Source organism: Macrobrachium nipponense, chromosome 18 (assembly GCF_015104395.2).
Source record: "Macrobrachium nipponense isolate FS-2020 chromosome 18, ASM1510439v2, whole genome shotgun sequence".
NCBI lineage: Eukaryota > Metazoa > Arthropoda > Malacostraca > Decapoda > Palaemonidae > Macrobrachium > Macrobrachium nipponense.
This window is the reverse complement of record NC_087211.1, coordinates 39,866,367-39,882,302: the sequence shown is the minus strand read 5'-3', so window position 1 is coordinate 39,882,302 and position 15,936 is coordinate 39,866,367. Positions and strand designations below refer to the sequence as shown.

Genomic DNA, 15,936 nt, shown 5'->3' with positions numbered 1-15,936 from the left:
TGGGCTTTGGTGAAGGCAATGAGTAGGTCTTGTGACACTTTTGTTACAGCTCAGTCTTAATGATGTTTTAGCCATAATGTTTTAATTTATAGTGTTCTCTTAATAACACTTAATTTTTAGTTCCTGACAGAGGTGGTTGCATCTAGTGGAAGTAACCTAATGGATGCTCATAATTTGGCGATAGTTTTGGCTCCAAATCTTTTGCCCACGACTATCACCCCAACAACAAGGAGGAAGAATTTCCAGAATATGCCATCAGAAGATGTTCTTCTAACTACCAATATTGAAATACTACAGGTGTGGTTTTAATTAGTGCCAAGTTTAGATTATTTTTACTACTTCTTAGTAGGTATGTAGAGAGGTAGCAAACCTTATTAATCCCTGCCTCCCCCATTTTTTGTACTATCAGAACTGATCATATTTCAAAGGAAAGTTTATGAAATTCAAATTGTTTTGCACGATTTCTCAAAGTACTACCCCAATTTTTTCTTACTATCAGAATTAATTGTTATTCAAAGGAAAGTTTATGAGATTTAACTTTTGCAGGATTTCTCAAAGTACAACTTACAGTATGCTTTGCTCAAGGCCTTATGATCATTTGTAAAGGTTTTTTGCCCTGTTCCTTTTGACCCTCAGCTGTACTGTTGTTAATGTTATAGGTTAGTTTAAGAGACCACTGAACTGCAATTCTGGGCCAAAGGATTCATTCTTTATGGAGACAGGACAATTAGAGTTAATGAAGTTGACAAAGTTGGAAAGAGATCAGAGGGAATGGATGAAAGGTAATAGACAAAAGTAATATATGTAGTTGGTGCCTGAGAAAGAACCTATAGTATCTACAGTATGCTTGCAGGTCTGAACTCCACTCCTTAACTTTTTATGTGTTCCTTTTGATCTTGTCCCACAGGGTAATCCAATTTGCTTATATCTTTCTACAATTTTCATATTCAAATGAATCCTTCAGGTCAGCCCTGTGCGATCAGAATTGTTACTCATTGGTCTGTGTAAACTGGTTTATAGTACTGACACTGGAATTTTATGTACCGTATATTCCGGCGTACAAGTCGACCGGAAGATAAGTCGACCCCCCAATTCTGAGTAAATTTTTATGATTTTAACTAATATCGGGTATATTAGTCGACCTATAAAATGTGAGGCCAACCGTACGCTCAAAATAAGCAGCAGGGTAAAACGTATCATATAAAATAACCTGAATGTTATTACGGTACATAAGTTGCTCTACTTACCATATGAAAGACTGGTATATACTCGGTATATTAAAAAATCTGTGAATATATAAAGATGGATACCGGCAAATAGGATTAGAAATGATATAACGAAAGATACGTTACTCGTGTGTAATGTAAATAAACAAAGCGCTAACTAACGCTGCATAACAGCCTACGTATATATGTATGTACAAACTGCCACTCAAGTTAATGATTTGATTGGGTTGTTAAAAGGATTTTAAATACATATTTACCATTAAATACAATTTTTTTTTATTTTATTTTATGTGATAAATAAAGATTTCATACCATATATAAATGTTTTTGAACAATACCCGGTAAATACAAAACTGTCAGAGTGAACGCATCCTTCTTAGTTACGGTACTACAAATGGCTAAGCAATGTTTACACTTGCTGTGCGATTGGGGTTTCTTCAAGTTACTTTGATTTTTTTTCATTTTATTTTATTTAAAGTAATGGATGTTCTAATGTATTATTGTCGTATTACAGTGCGAAATGTTTTTAATACTGGTATTTACATACATAGTTACCTCAACAAGGCTGTCATTGTTATTAGCCAACTGTAAAGCCTGGATTCCTGTACCGATATGCCAAAATAATCAAGATTCACTTTTTGTTACCGTTAGATAAGTCGACCCCCTAATTTTGGCATGATTTTTTGGGGCTAAAGGGTCGACTTATACGCCGAAATATACGGTATGTAACTTCCCAAGTAGTTACATAACTAGTTTCTAAACTGTCGGCAGCTAGAATTTTGAAATTTGTGGCAGCACTACTTGTATTGTGGCTAGGTGATACCCCTGCCCTCTACTGGGGGAGATAGGAATCAACTCAGCATGGAAAAGACAGTTGTGTCTGCCGGCTGATGCTGTCAACAGCTAGTTCTGTAGCAGCAGGAATTTTAGAATTACTTCTTATTGAATATCTGTGGATGTTTGGTGAAGCACTCTACTGTTTTCAGTAGCATTTCAGCAATATTTAGCTATTGTTATGCTAGGCCATAACATTTTGTGGAAAATAGTCAGATTTTGCTTTTGTTTGAGTTAGGAGTAGTCAGCATCTCTGACTCGGCTCTCAAAGTATTAGGTATTGCAGCACTAATTAAGGCCTGTTATGATCCACATTCGGTTTGTGTAGAGTGTAGGGGTCAAACTTGCTCTCCAACTTTGACTTGTGGGAATGTGTTGAGTGGAACAGTAAAGCGTTCAGATCTCCGTGGTCTGGACGGAGTTATTAGCGTCGGTTGGGTGTTGGTTGGGGTACCCACCTCTTGGGCGGCAGGCTGTGCAGTTAACAAATCTTCCGCTCGTTCTCTCCCGCTTTCTCTCTCTGCTTTTTCCTCTCCTTCTCTCTCTCTTGCTCTCTCTCTTTCTCTCTCTGCAAGTTCCTCTCTCTCTTTCTCTCTTTCTCGTTCACTCCTTCTCACTCTCTCTCTTTCTCTCTCTCTCTCTCACCCTGTTCCTCTCTCTCTCTCTCTCTCTCTCTCTCTCTCTCTCTCTCTCTCTCTCTCTCTCTCTCGTGGCGGTATACGGAGTCGGTTGGTTTCTTGTGCTATTTCTTCTTATGATGGTGGAAGAAATTCTTGTTTTCAAACATCTAACTCACCCGGTAGTTATTATATATAGCTTTACGTCCCTGACGTCACGGCAGATTTCAAAACTCGCGGCAATCGCCGATTGGGTAGTCAGGTGCACCACCTGTGCGCCCTCTACCAGGTACGTAGCACCATACCAACTATTCCTCAGATCTTCCCTGCCGCCGCTACGGTGACATCGTTGGAACTTTCGCTCGTTATAGCCCGTGTCTTTTGCAGTATTATTTGGTGAAGTACACTTTGGCTTTGGCTTTCGCTTGATTGGATTTTGATTTCGTTTCGATATTGTTGGTTTGACCTTTGCTTGTTTTTGATCTCTTTTTGATTTCTCATCATGTCTGATTCTGCTTCAAGTTTGAGAATGTGTGTGAAAGGTTGCAAGACTAGACTTGCTAAATCCTCTTTAGATCCTCATTCTATTTGTAGTAAATGCAGAGGAAAAGTTTGTGAGATAGGTGATAGATGTGATGAATGTGTAGGCTTGCCTGAGACTGAATGGATTGAATATTACCGCTATGTGCGTAAATTAGAGAAGGATAGGATAAGGAGAGCGAAGAAGACCTTGTCCTCGCTCCTCCATAGACAGTCAGGAATAGATAGTTCTCTATCCCTCGATAATCCTATTGATCCTCCTCCTGTTGTATCATTACAAATCCATTTCAGAAACAGGTAAAAGTCCATCATTACAGGACATGATGACGGCCATTCAAGCCCTTGGTCAACAGGGTAGAATCCCTGGCACAAGACAGGGATAAATTATGGTCTAATATGAAGAGATATTAAAGTGAATAGTGAAATTAGTGCAAGTGCAGTGGAGGGTGCGGCCGCTCGGACTTGTCGTGCTCCTAGTCCTAGACCTCTTCCAAGCTCACCAACCCCTGTGAGAAGAAAAAGTCGACCGACGAAGGGAGGCGAGAGGTTTTAGCTCCCGAGCGGTCGTCCCCGTCGAGCGTACCTGTAGACGATCCCCAGGACGCTCACCCTCGCTATAGAAAAGGCGAGGTTAAAGTGTTTTTCTTCGTCTTCTGACGACGCAGTAACCCAGAACGGGGCTGGCGTCAGACTTCTAAATCCAGACCCATTAAAAGGAAATCCCAGGACGCCGAGCGTCTTGATACTGGACGACCAGGACGATATAACGTCAAGAGCGTCCAGATGTAGTCATTGGAGCAGCCCCGAGCGCTTCCCTTCAGGTTCCGATATTTGCTCTCCTACCAAATTAAGACGTAAGACGTCGCACAGGCGACCATCGTCTTTGGTAGGAGGCAAGGAAATATTGGAAAGGGGGAAAGGCCCAACCTTCGGTGCAAAACTGCAACTCCGGATCGTTTCTCTTTCGATTCCGATGCTTGCTCTCCTGCCAAATCAAGACGCATGATGTCGCACAAGCGGCCGTCGTCTTGGCAGGAAGTAAGGAAGGATCGGACGAAGGGAGACTTTCGGTTGCGTGCTACAACTCCTGTTTTCGCTTCTCTTTTCGTCTCCGATGTTTGCTCTCCAACCATTATAAGACGTAAGATACCGCACAGGCGCCGTCGTCTTTGATAGGAGTAAAGGAAGCATCGGACGATTGGATGCCTTCAGTCCATGCTCCTGCTCCTCCTTCGGATTGGCGTTCTTCAGGCCTTTTCATCTCAAGACGAACAGAATGAAGAGAGAGAGATTGACTTTGCAACTTCTCTAGTCTGTTCCCAGCAGCAAGAAGCTCCACAGTTTTCCGTACTGCAAGATTTTAAGCAGAAACTCTCCTCTCTTATGCAGTCATATCAACCTGCTACTCTTACTGTTAAACGCCAGGACGAAAAACGTTTTAAAGCAAGACGCCAGGATGAAAAACATCTTGAAGCAAGACAGCAGGACGATAAGCGTCTTGAAGCAAGACGCCAGGACGAAAGAAGTCTTGAAGGAAGACACCAGGACGAAAAACGTCTTGAAGCAAGACGCCAGGACGAAAAACGTCTTGAAGCAAGACGCAAGGACGAAAAACGTCTTGAAGCAAGACGCCAGGACGAAAAACGTCTTGAAGCAAGACGCCAGGACGAAAATCGTCATGAGACAGGACGCCAGGACACCAGGCATCAAGGTACTGGACGACAAGACTCCAGGCATCAGAAAACTGGACAGCAGGATGCAAAAACGCAACATGACATCGCTACATCAGTTGTGTCTCAATCAGAAGAAAGGAATGAAGACATCCCCCATTCTCCTTTTGATCAGATGCAAGTCGTTTCCGAGGAAGATATCAAACAGATCTACAACCTTCAGCAGATCTTAAAAGGCTTATGAAAGTTTTTGCGGAACTTTTTCCAGAAAGTTTTGTGCCAGCTGCCCCTCGTTCTCCACCTTCAGAGTTCACTTTAGGGAAGGCTTCTAAAGAATCCGACTTTACGAAGCTGGTATTATCGCGCTCTTCGAAAGAGCTTGAAATTAATGAAGGAATGGATGGACTCTAAGAAAGACCAGGAAAAACAGCTTTCTCATTTCCTCCGGCCAGATTAGCTTCCAGATCCAGCATCTGGTACGACACTGGAGAAGTCCTAGGTTTTGGGAGTTCCAGCTTCTTCCCATGGGACTTCTCTAGTCTTGTGGACTCTTCTCGTCGGACGGCCATGGGGAAGACGAAAGTGTTTTGGTCTTCCTCTGAAATGGACCACCTCCTCAAAGGGATTTTTAGAGCCTTCGAAGTCTTTAACTTCCTAGACTGGACTCTGGGTTCGTTGGGAAAGAAAATTGAAAACTTGAAGTCTACCAAAAACGGAAGAACTCGTTCACCTTTATGTCATGCATTGACAAAGCGCTTCGAGACGGGTCGAACGAGCTAGCAGCCCTTTTCTCAGCTGGAATCTTGAAGAAAAGGGCCCAATTTTGTTCTTTTCCTTTCGAGTGGAGTAACGCTCACTCAGAGAGCGGAACTGCTTTTTGCTCCCTTTCGACTCATCTTTTTCCGCATAGTTTGGTAAAAGAAGTATCCTCAGCTCTGACTCAAAAAGCGACACAAGATCTTGATGACTAAAGCAGCAAGGAGAGTTGTTCCGTCAAGTTTTTGCAGGACAGAAACTTAAAGAAACCACTCCTCTACCACGTAGTTCTCGGCCCTTTCGAGGTAGATCCCTCAGGAGAGGGAATGCAAGACCTATTACAAAAAAACTCCAAGAAAAGAGGCTTCAGAGGAGGAAGTAAATAAAGTCTGACAAAGTTCTTCTTCAGACAGTGGTAGGAGCCAGACTCAAAAAATTTCTGGCAAACATGGGAGAAAAAGGGAGCAGATCCTTGGTCTATTCAGCTTCTCAAGAAGGATACAAGATCCCCTTTCTGGAAAAAAAACCCCCTTAGCAGAAAGACCGATCGATCTGTCAGCCAAGTACAGAGAGGAGTCCAAGACTCTAGCGATACAACAAGAGGTTTCTATGCTAATTCAGAAGGAAGCAATAGAAGAGTTCAGAACCTGGAATCTCCGGGGTTTTACAATCGATTATTCCTGGTCCCCAAGAACTCGGGCGGATGGAGACCGATTTTGGACGTGAGTTCCCTGAATTTTTTCGTGAAGAAAACAAAATTCACTATGGAGAACAACGAAATCAGTTCTTTGCTGCAGTCAGACGAGACGACTGGATGGTTTCGTTGGATCTCCAGGATGCTTATTTTCACGTCCGATCCACCCAAACTCCAGAAAGTACCTAAGATTTTGTTTACAAGACAGAAACATTTCAATTCCGAGCTCTTTGTTTCGGTCTAAATACCGCACCTCAAATTTTCACAAAACTTATGAGCACGTAGCAGCAATGCTACACAAGAAACGCATCAGAGCCTCATTGTATCTGGACGATTGGCTCCTCAGACCCATTCCTACGCCAACTGTCTGGAGAATCTTCAGAAACAATTCGATTATCAGAAGACCTAGGCCTTCTGATAAACCACCAGAAATCCCAACTGATCCCATCCCAGGAAATCTTGTACTTGGGGATGAGGATTCAGAGTCAGGTTTTTCGGGCTTTTCCGTCCACTTGGAGAACGGAACAAGCTTTGGGGAAAATAAGAAACTTCCTAAAGAAAACAGAAGTGCTCTGCGAGGGAGTGATGAGTCTGCTGGGGACCTTTTCCTCGCTAGAACAGTTTGTCTCCTTGGGAAGACTGAACCTACGCCCTCTGCAGTTTCATCTAAATCAGCATTGGGACAAGAAGAAGACACTAGAGTCAATGTGTATTCCTGTTTCGAACGACATGAAACACTATCTACAGTGGTGGAACGATCCCGTCAAGCTCCAGGAAGGCCTCTCCCTAGAGCAGAGGAACCCAGACCTAGTGTTGTTTTCCGACGCCTCGGACTCGGGCTGGGAGCAACACTGGGGAAGTTAGAAGTCTCGGGCTTCTGGAACAAGGAGCAGTAAAGTTCCACATCAATCTGAAAGAATTGACTGCAGTTTTCCTAGCTCTCAAGGAATTAGAGAGCGTAGTCCGGAACAAGGTGGTACAGGTCAACTCCGACAACACAACGGCATTGGCCTACATCAGCAAACAAGGCAAGGAGGACTCACTCAGTCTCTCTGTACAGAGCAGCAAGAGAACTGCTCCTCTGGACAAAAGGAAAAAAACGTGATTCTGGTAACACGCTTCATTCAGGGAGAAAAGAATGTGAGAGCAGACATCCTGAGCAGAAAACATCAAGTCTTGACAACAGAATGGACTCTCCATCAGGAAGTTTGCAAGAGTCTATGGCGAATCTGGGGGCGCCCTTGCATAGATCTCTTTGCAACAGCGCAGACAAGACGGATGGAGACTTACTGTTCTCCAGTCCCAGACCCCGAAGCAATCCACATAGATGCGTTCCTTCTGAATTGGACACATCTAGACGTGTACGCCTTTCCCCCATTCAAAGTGGTACACAGAGTGTTACAAAAGTTTGTGGCTCACGAAGGAACCAGGATGACTCTAGTGGCACCCTTCTGGCCGACAAGAGAATGGTTCACAGAGGTACTGGAATGGATGGTGGACACCCCAAGAAGCCTTCCGTTAAGAGTAGATCTACTCAAACAGCCCCACTTGGAAAGGTATCACCAAAACCTCCAAGCTCTTCAGCTAACTGCCTTCAGACTATCGAAAAACTCACAAGAGCTAGAGGATTTTCGAGGGAGGCAGCGAGTGCAATTGCAAGAGCAAGGAGGTCTTCAACCATTAAGGTATACCAATCGAAGTGGGAGACTTTTAGAGGATGGTGCAGGGACAACTCTATTTCCTCTTCCAGTACTCTGTGACTCAGATAGCAGATTTTCTGCTATACCATCAAGAAGAGACGTAACTTTTCTGCTTCTACTATCAAGGTTATAGGAGCATGCTAGCAGCTGTCTTCAGGCATAGAAACCTTAATCTATCTGATAATAAGGATCTACAAGATCTTCTTAGATCCTTCGAGGACAACTAAGGAAAGAATACAATCCTCAACATCTTGGAATTTGGATGTAGTCCTCAAGTTTCTCATGAGTGACAGGTTTCGAACCCTTACAGGAAACATCCCTTAAGGACCTCACCATGAAAACTCTGTTCCTGATTAGCCTAGCAACAGCAAAGAGGGTCAGCGAAATCCATGCCTTCAGCAAAACTGTAGGTTTCAGACAGGGCAAAGCCATCTGCTCGCTACAGTTGGGATTCCTAGCCAAAAACGAACGCCCCTCTCAACCCTGGCCCAAGTCATTCGAAATTCCGAACCTCTCGGATCTCACAGGTGAGGAAGTAGAGAGAGTTCTTTGTCCGTAAGGTCTCTGAGGCATTACTTGGAGAGAACGAGACAAATACGTGGCACTTCAGAACGGGCTTTTGGTGTTCGGTCAAGAAACCCTCTCTGCAAATGTCGAAGAATGCGCTATCCTTTTTTATAAGGCAATTAATTAGGGAAGCGCATTCAGCATGTACTGAAGCAGATATGAAGCTACTTAAAGTTAAGACTCACGAGGTTAGAGCTGTAGCAACCTCGGTAGCATTTAAACAAAATAGATCTCTTCAGAATATCCTGACGCAACATTCTGGAGGAGCAAGTCAGTTTTTGCGTCGCACTATCTTACGCAAGTGCAAACTTTGTATGAAGACTGCTACACACTGGGTCCGTTTGTAGCAGCTCTTTCAGTAGTGGGAAAAGGGTCTACCCCTTAAAACCCATAATCCAATACTCTTTTTTCTTCTCTTGGAACTATTGAAAAGTTATGGTTGTTTGTGGAGACTGGATGCAGTCTTCCACAATCATGATCTTTAGTCAGGTGATCAAACTTGTTCCTTAGTAGTGCCCGGAACAAGAGTATTGTAGGGAGTCTAGTCACATAGAGGTTTGACCGGTTGAACAGTCCTCCAAGAGGTCTTCAGCCCCCTGGGTGGATCGCTGGACCTCATAAGAAAGCAGACACAATGAGACAGGATATCATTAAAGTCAGCTTCCTTAACAGGTACGAACCCGTAAGTTGTTTTTATTAACACTTATGTCAATTCCAACGATGATAGCTGTTTCTGACCCTCCACCAAAGGTGTTAATCAGCTATATATATAACTACCGGGTGAGTTAGATGTTTGAAATGTTTATTTTCATGATAAATAAAAAATTTTTGAACATACTCACCTGGTAGTATATATAATTAAAGCCCTTCCCACCCTCCTCCCCTCTAGAAACTATGGCATGGAAGATCTGAGGAATAGTTGGTATGGTGCTACGTACCTGGTAGAGGGCGCACAGGTGCACCTGACTACCCAATCGGCGATTGCCGCGAGTTTTGAAATTCTGCCGTGACGTCAGGACGTAAGCTATATATGTATATAACCTAGGTGAGTATGTTCAAAAATTTATTTTATCATGAAAATAACATTTCTTTTACCGTGTTGATAGTCGGTTTTTTCTCTAATATGTGTAATGCTTCAAGATAACGTAGGTGTTTCTGGTCCGGTGCATGGTCAATAATTTGTATGTTCGTTATAAGCTCAGCTCTTTCTGGTCTCCTGTTATGTTTTTCCCTATAGTGAATGAAAATGGCCCCTTCTTGAAGGTGGCAAGAGAGACGCTCGGAGAGTCTGGTGGTGGTCATCCCGATATAAGAATGGTGGCATCCATCCACCGAGCATGTGAATTCGTAGATGACACTCCTTCTCTTCAAAGACGTTTCTGGGAGCACCAGGTTGTTTCTAAGAAGCAGCTGGCTGGTTTTCATGTTTTTGTAATAAATTATGAGGCTAATTTTATTACTTTCTGTAGTGGGGGAGACATTTTCACTGATTATTTTCCTTATAGCCTTTTCGTCTTCCAAATACATGTGGTGCATATAATTTTTATAAAATATCTTTATAGCTCCACTTTGGTCTTTAGTTTCGGTTGTTCTTTCCTGGTGCCATTTATTTATGGAGTCCCTCGTTTGGCGTTTGACCATGTGATTTGAAAAGTTATTGTTAATGAGGACTTGTGTAGACCTTTCGATCTCCCTGGTGGTTTCTCTCCAGGTGGAACAGTGTGTAAGGGCGCGGCGGACGAAGGCATCTACCACCGATCTTTTATACCTGTCTGGGCACTCGCTAGACCCATTAAGGCGTAGACCCGGGTTTGTGGGTTTCTTGTAAACCGTGGTGGTGTATCCCGTAGGGGTCTGCTGTACCCGAACGTCCAGGAAGGGTAGGGCACCGTCAACGCTGCGTTCACACGTGAAGTGGAGGACGGAGCATTTTTCGAAAGTCTTTTTTAAAGTTTCAAGGTCCTCTTCTCTGTCAAATTTTATGAAGGTGTCGTCTATGTAGCGGTAGTATTGGGGAGGACAGGGGATCTTATTAAAAACCCTTTCTTCGACGACACTCATGTAGAAGTTGGCAAATAAAGCCCCAACTGGGGATCCCAATCTGGCAAGAAAGATGTCCTCTGTGGGTCGTGAATGGTGCCTTCTTGGTGCATATTTCAAGGAGGGCTTTTAGGGCTTCCTCGGGGATGTTCAAAGCCTGTTTGTTCTCACATCTATACAATACTCTATCGAGGATGTGTTCAATTGTCTCGTCGACTGGAACGTTCGTGAAGAGGCTCTCGACGTCAAGAGAGGCAATGATACCTGTAGACGGAGAGTCTCGGAGTTTACGTAAAAAGTCGGTAGACGATTGTAGACAATACCTGTCAGGGATATATGGCGTGAGGAGTTCATTGTCTACAGTCGTCTACCGACTTTTTACGTAAACTCCGAGACTCTCCGTCTACAGGTATCATTGCCTCTCTTGACGTCGAGAGCCTCTTCACGAACGTTCCAGTCGACGAGACGATTGAACACATCCTCGATAGAGTATATAGATGTGAGGACACACAGGCTTTGAACATCCCCGAGGAAGCCCTAAAAGCCCTCCTTGAAATATGCACCAAGAAGGCACCATTCACGACCCACAGAGGACATCTTTATTGCCAGATTGACGGCGTGGCAATGGGATCATAAATAATGGGTAGACATGGCCCAGAGAAAAATTCCCGAATCAGTGAGTCCGCGAATCCAGAGAACGCGAATATGGGGGGTCCACTGTACTGCTATTACTACTAGTACTATTTTACTAATACTTTACTACTTTTTCTGCTACTTTATAACTCTATTTCTGCAATTGCTTTTTCCACTAAATATTCCTGTTTTTTCCGATATCCTTATTATATTTTTATTTTTATTTGTTGCTAACATTGCAGAAAATATTAATTGATATATACACAATGTTTTCACATAAGAATGTAAAGGAAATATATGAATAACATAAAATTTAGTGGGAGCAAGTGATGATTGATATGGTTGTGGTCGACAGGGTCTCATGCGGTATGCAAGTGGTATCGGCAATACAACAGGCTGGTGGCAAAGGGGTTAAACCCCTGCTCCCACTTCTCTTGCTATACCACCATGTCCAGTCGCAGGCTCCCACACTTCCGATCCCAACTCCATTACCAGTCTCGAGGGAAAGATCGATAAGCGTTTTGCTCTGTTACCACAAACTATGGAGCAACTTGGTGCATGTGTTAAGGTCCTGATGGACAAGGCAAAAAGTGATAATGCTGTGTCAGTGGAGGAGGTGGCTGTTCGTCCCATTGACTCTCCTAGGCAAAGGTCACTGTCACACTCCCCAGTGCAAGGAAGGATTCAAACTGGTAGCCGAAGGGATGTCAGTGGGGTATGCCCACGAACAGTCGCCCCCTCAGTTCAACCTGTTGTCGCTTCCCAGTTTGCAATGGAGAGCTGTTGGAAAGTTCTCTCATTGGATGTGTACAGACTTTCGAGTTTGGATGATTCCTCTCCATGGTGCTAGTGGCTCTTGGGGAGCACTTTTGATGCAGTTCATGCTCCAGTGGTTCCGACTAAGAAGTCTAGAGAACCGCACCCTTTGTGCAATTATTTGGACAGTCCCAAGCGTATTTCTTCTGACTGCCTCTTGGAAGTTGACGCTCCTGCACCCTCTTCAAGCTCCCGTGTCTGTTTTGTGTAATGCTCCACCTGCAGTTACAGAGCTGTCGGTGAATTTGCAGTCAGATGCAGTCAAGGGCCCGAGCCCCCTTCAGTCAACGCCTACTTGCATAGCACCTACCCACGGCTCCTGTTGCTGCTTCCTCTGCTGTGGCAGTGGACCCTACTCAGTCAAAGCTGGACAGTATTTTGCTTTTACTGAATAAGCCTCCTCCTGTTCAAACGGCTGTGACTCCACTAGTGCCCACGACAGTTCAGCAAGTGCCATTAGTGGTTAAAGCGTCCTCTGTCTTGACTCCTTGGGTACCTCAAGACGCTTCGGCGCCACTAGCTCCTGCCGAGGCTGTTTTGACTCAGACTCTGGTGGATGTAGTTACACCTCAAGCTCCTGCAAATGCAGATTTTACCTCTTGTTTTGTCAGAGAAGGAGGGTACAGAGGAGCAAGAGGCTTCTTCTTCAGCGTATGTGGCTTAAATGAAGTATTTGCTGGCCACATATCTGTCTTTTTTCATGCCGACCACTCTGTCTCCTGAATCAACGTTCGTTATGGATATGCCTTCCTCTAGCCCCTTGAATGTACCTAAAATGGTCCTGTCTTTTTCAGCTAAGAAGGCCTTTAACGAGATCGACGCTTTGCTTGCAGGAAAGAGGGAACAAGGTAGGACCTCTTTTTAGTTTTCTGCCTTCCAGAATCTCCAGGTGGAAATATTTGTCTTATGCTACGAATGATGCTCCTGCCTTGGGTATTCGCACCTTCACAAGGAGATTTTTCCGGTCTTGTAGATACAACCAGGGGCTCAACTTTTTCCTTGGCGAAGATTTTGTTTTCTGCATCAGAGTTGGTGCATCTTTTGAAGGGCAGTTTTAAGTCTTTGAGGTCTTCAACTTTCTTGACTGGTCCATTGCTGCCCTGGCCCACAAGATTAGGTCTTCCCCTTCGCTTCTGAAGAACCTCTTGGTGGATTGGATGGGAGTTCTCTCGTGTATTGGTAAGGGGATTAGAGATGGTTCCCATGAGTTGGCCTCTCTCTACATGATGGGAACACTCAAGAAGAGGGAACTCTGGCCCTCCTCAGAGGTCAGCACTGTTGTACTCTCCCTAGGATAAGAGGCATATATTTCCTCAAGCTATGGTTGTAGGCATTGCCTTGGATCTGGAGAAGAGTGCACAGGATTTTGCCCAGTTCTCTAAAAGGCCTAGAGACCCTCCAGCAGTAGTCTCAAGGCAACCTCTTCCTTCAAGAGCTCAGCTCTTTCGGGCCAGACAGAGATTCCTCTGCAGATCTAGAGGAAGTACGAGGTTCACTGCCAAGTCCAAGAAGAAAATTTCTACTAAAGGTTCCTCTCGCATGTGAGGACACTGTTCTCCACACACATGTAAGTGCCAGACCTCTCATATTTTGGGAAGTTTGGGAAAAAGAAAGGGGCAGAACCATGGATTGTCAAGGTTCTGAAAGAGGGATACGTTATCCCTTCCATCAGGGAGCCTCCCTTAGTCAGCACACCAGTTGTCATGACGGCTTATTCAAGAGGATCAGAAAGGTTTTTGGCTCTGGCGGATGAAAAACCTTTCAACCTCTACCATCAAGGGCTAAAGGGCCACGTTGGCCTTGGTTTTTCTTCACAGAGGCTTGGATTTGTGTTCCAGCTTAGACATTTCAGATCTCATTAGATTATTTGATACCTCCAAATGCAAAGATTCTCCCATGGCACCTTGGAATCTGGATATTATGTTGAAATGGTTGTCTGGGCCTCATTTTAAGCCTGTGCATGAGCTTAGTCTGAGGGACTTGACTAGAAAAACCCTCTTCCTAGTTTCCTTGGCTACCACTAAAAGGATTAGTGAGATGCATGCGCTAGCCAAGAATGAGTCCCCCTCTAATTCCTGGCCTCATTCTTTTTCAATCCCTAACTTGACATGTCCTGGGTAAGGACAATGCAGAATGGACTCTGTGCCCTATGAGGTCCTTAAAGTATTATCTTTACAGAACAAAAGACATTCGTGGAGGTTTTGATTGTCTTTGGTGTTAAAAACCCCTCCAGACTTTTGTCAAAGAATGCTTTGGCATTTTTATCTTAAGGGACGTTATCCAAGAAGCGCACACTTCAGTTCAGGAAGACGTTTTCCTGGTTTGCAAGGCTAAAGCTCATGAATTAGAGCAATAGCCACTTCTTTTGCTTTTAAGAGAAATTTATCTCTTTCAACTACATATTATTAGTTCTATGTTTTGGAAATGCAAATCTGTGTTTGTATCATATTATCCCCATGATGTGGAGACAGTGTATGAAGACTGTAGTACCCTGGGTCCTTTTCTTGTGGCTGGTGTGGTGTTGGGAAAGGATTATTCTCTTTGATATAAGGTGTGATATTTTATATGGGAAGCCTGGAGGTATGAAGTACCTGGAGTACCCTCCAGTCCTTTGGTAGGGTGGTGGTGGGTTTTTAGTAATTGTATTGGATGTAGGTAACAGTTTTTTACTGGTGATCTGTTGGTACTGAACCCTGGGCAGGGGTAATTATTTTGATCCTTTGTTAGCCATTGGAATTGTCCTTTGCTACAAAGGTCCCACTAAAGTAATAGGCGCTACGTGGCTTTACCACTACGCCGTTACATAGTAAGTGGCAACCAAAGACAGTATTTTGCTGCTACAACTCTCATATCAGGTAAGGAATCAACAAATGAATGCTGGCAAAGTTTTTTCTTTTCTTGATCTATGTTTTTAAAGAAATGTTGAAGCAGAATTATCTATGCTTCCCTCCTTCCCATAATGTGGAAATCAGCTATATAATTAGTGGGTAAGTTGTATAATTAAAAATAGGATTTTTCTAAAATAAAGTTTGAATTATACTTGTTCAGTAATTATATATTCAGAGCCCACCCCCTGTCCCTTAGCATGGATTTATTTTGTAAGGCATAAACAAACTGAGCTCTTTGCAAAGTTGTTCCTCTCTCTTACCCCAAAGTGGGTGGGGTGCTGTTATCTACCCAAAACAAAATAGAAAATTAGCGTGACCCATGAATTGTGGGGTTTTAACTGCCGGCAAGTGAAACTCTTAGCTATATAACTACTGGGTAAGTATAATTAAAAGTGTTTTATCATAAAAAAGCCATTTTCTAGTTTTAATCTTAACATTAATTAATGTATGATTAGTTTAATGAATTATTTATGGGGTTTACTTAAATTATTGTTTGGTCACTCCCAGGTCTCTACATCTCTCATGATTTTAATATCTGCAAATCCTTGATAAAGAAAAGACTTGCAAATTTTTGCATTGCACAAAAAGATGAGGATTTTCTCTCTCTCTCTCTCTCTCTCTCTCTCTCTCTCTCTCTCTCTCTCTCTCTCTCTCTCTCTCTCTCTCTCTCTCTCTCTCTCTGATGACACTGACCAGATAGGTTGCCATTGGTATTATTTTTCATGTTTACTCCTGAGTCTTATGCAAATAAACTAATAACTGTGGCTTTTGTCCCAGCTGATTATTGAGAATGGGTCCCGTTTTTGCCAAATGCCTTCTGGTTTGGCTCTGGCACTTGAGCATCGAGAGCAGAGTAAATCCACTGAGAATCTCCTAGCATCCCAACTACACTCTACTGTGAGGAAGAAACGTCGAAGTGCATCAATACACCGTGAGCCTTTTTGATTTGATAATT

The 15,936-nt window shown here is 43.5% G+C and overlaps 1 protein-coding gene across 2 annotated transcripts in view; it reads left to right on the top strand.

Annotated features, from left to right (window-relative positions):
• The window catches only part of LOC135196997 (uncharacterized), a 70,580-nt gene that overhangs the window by 11,342 nt on the left and 43,302 nt on the right, over positions 1-15,936 (top strand). For both annotated transcript variants that reach the window (XM_064223885.1, XM_064223884.1), the window contains exons 5-6: positions 121-297; positions 15,759-15,912. In XM_064223885.1, the coding sequence (XP_064079955.1) occupies positions 121-297; positions 15,759-15,912 (331 nt within the window). The remainder of the gene's footprint in view (positions 1-120; positions 298-15,758; positions 15,913-15,936) is intronic.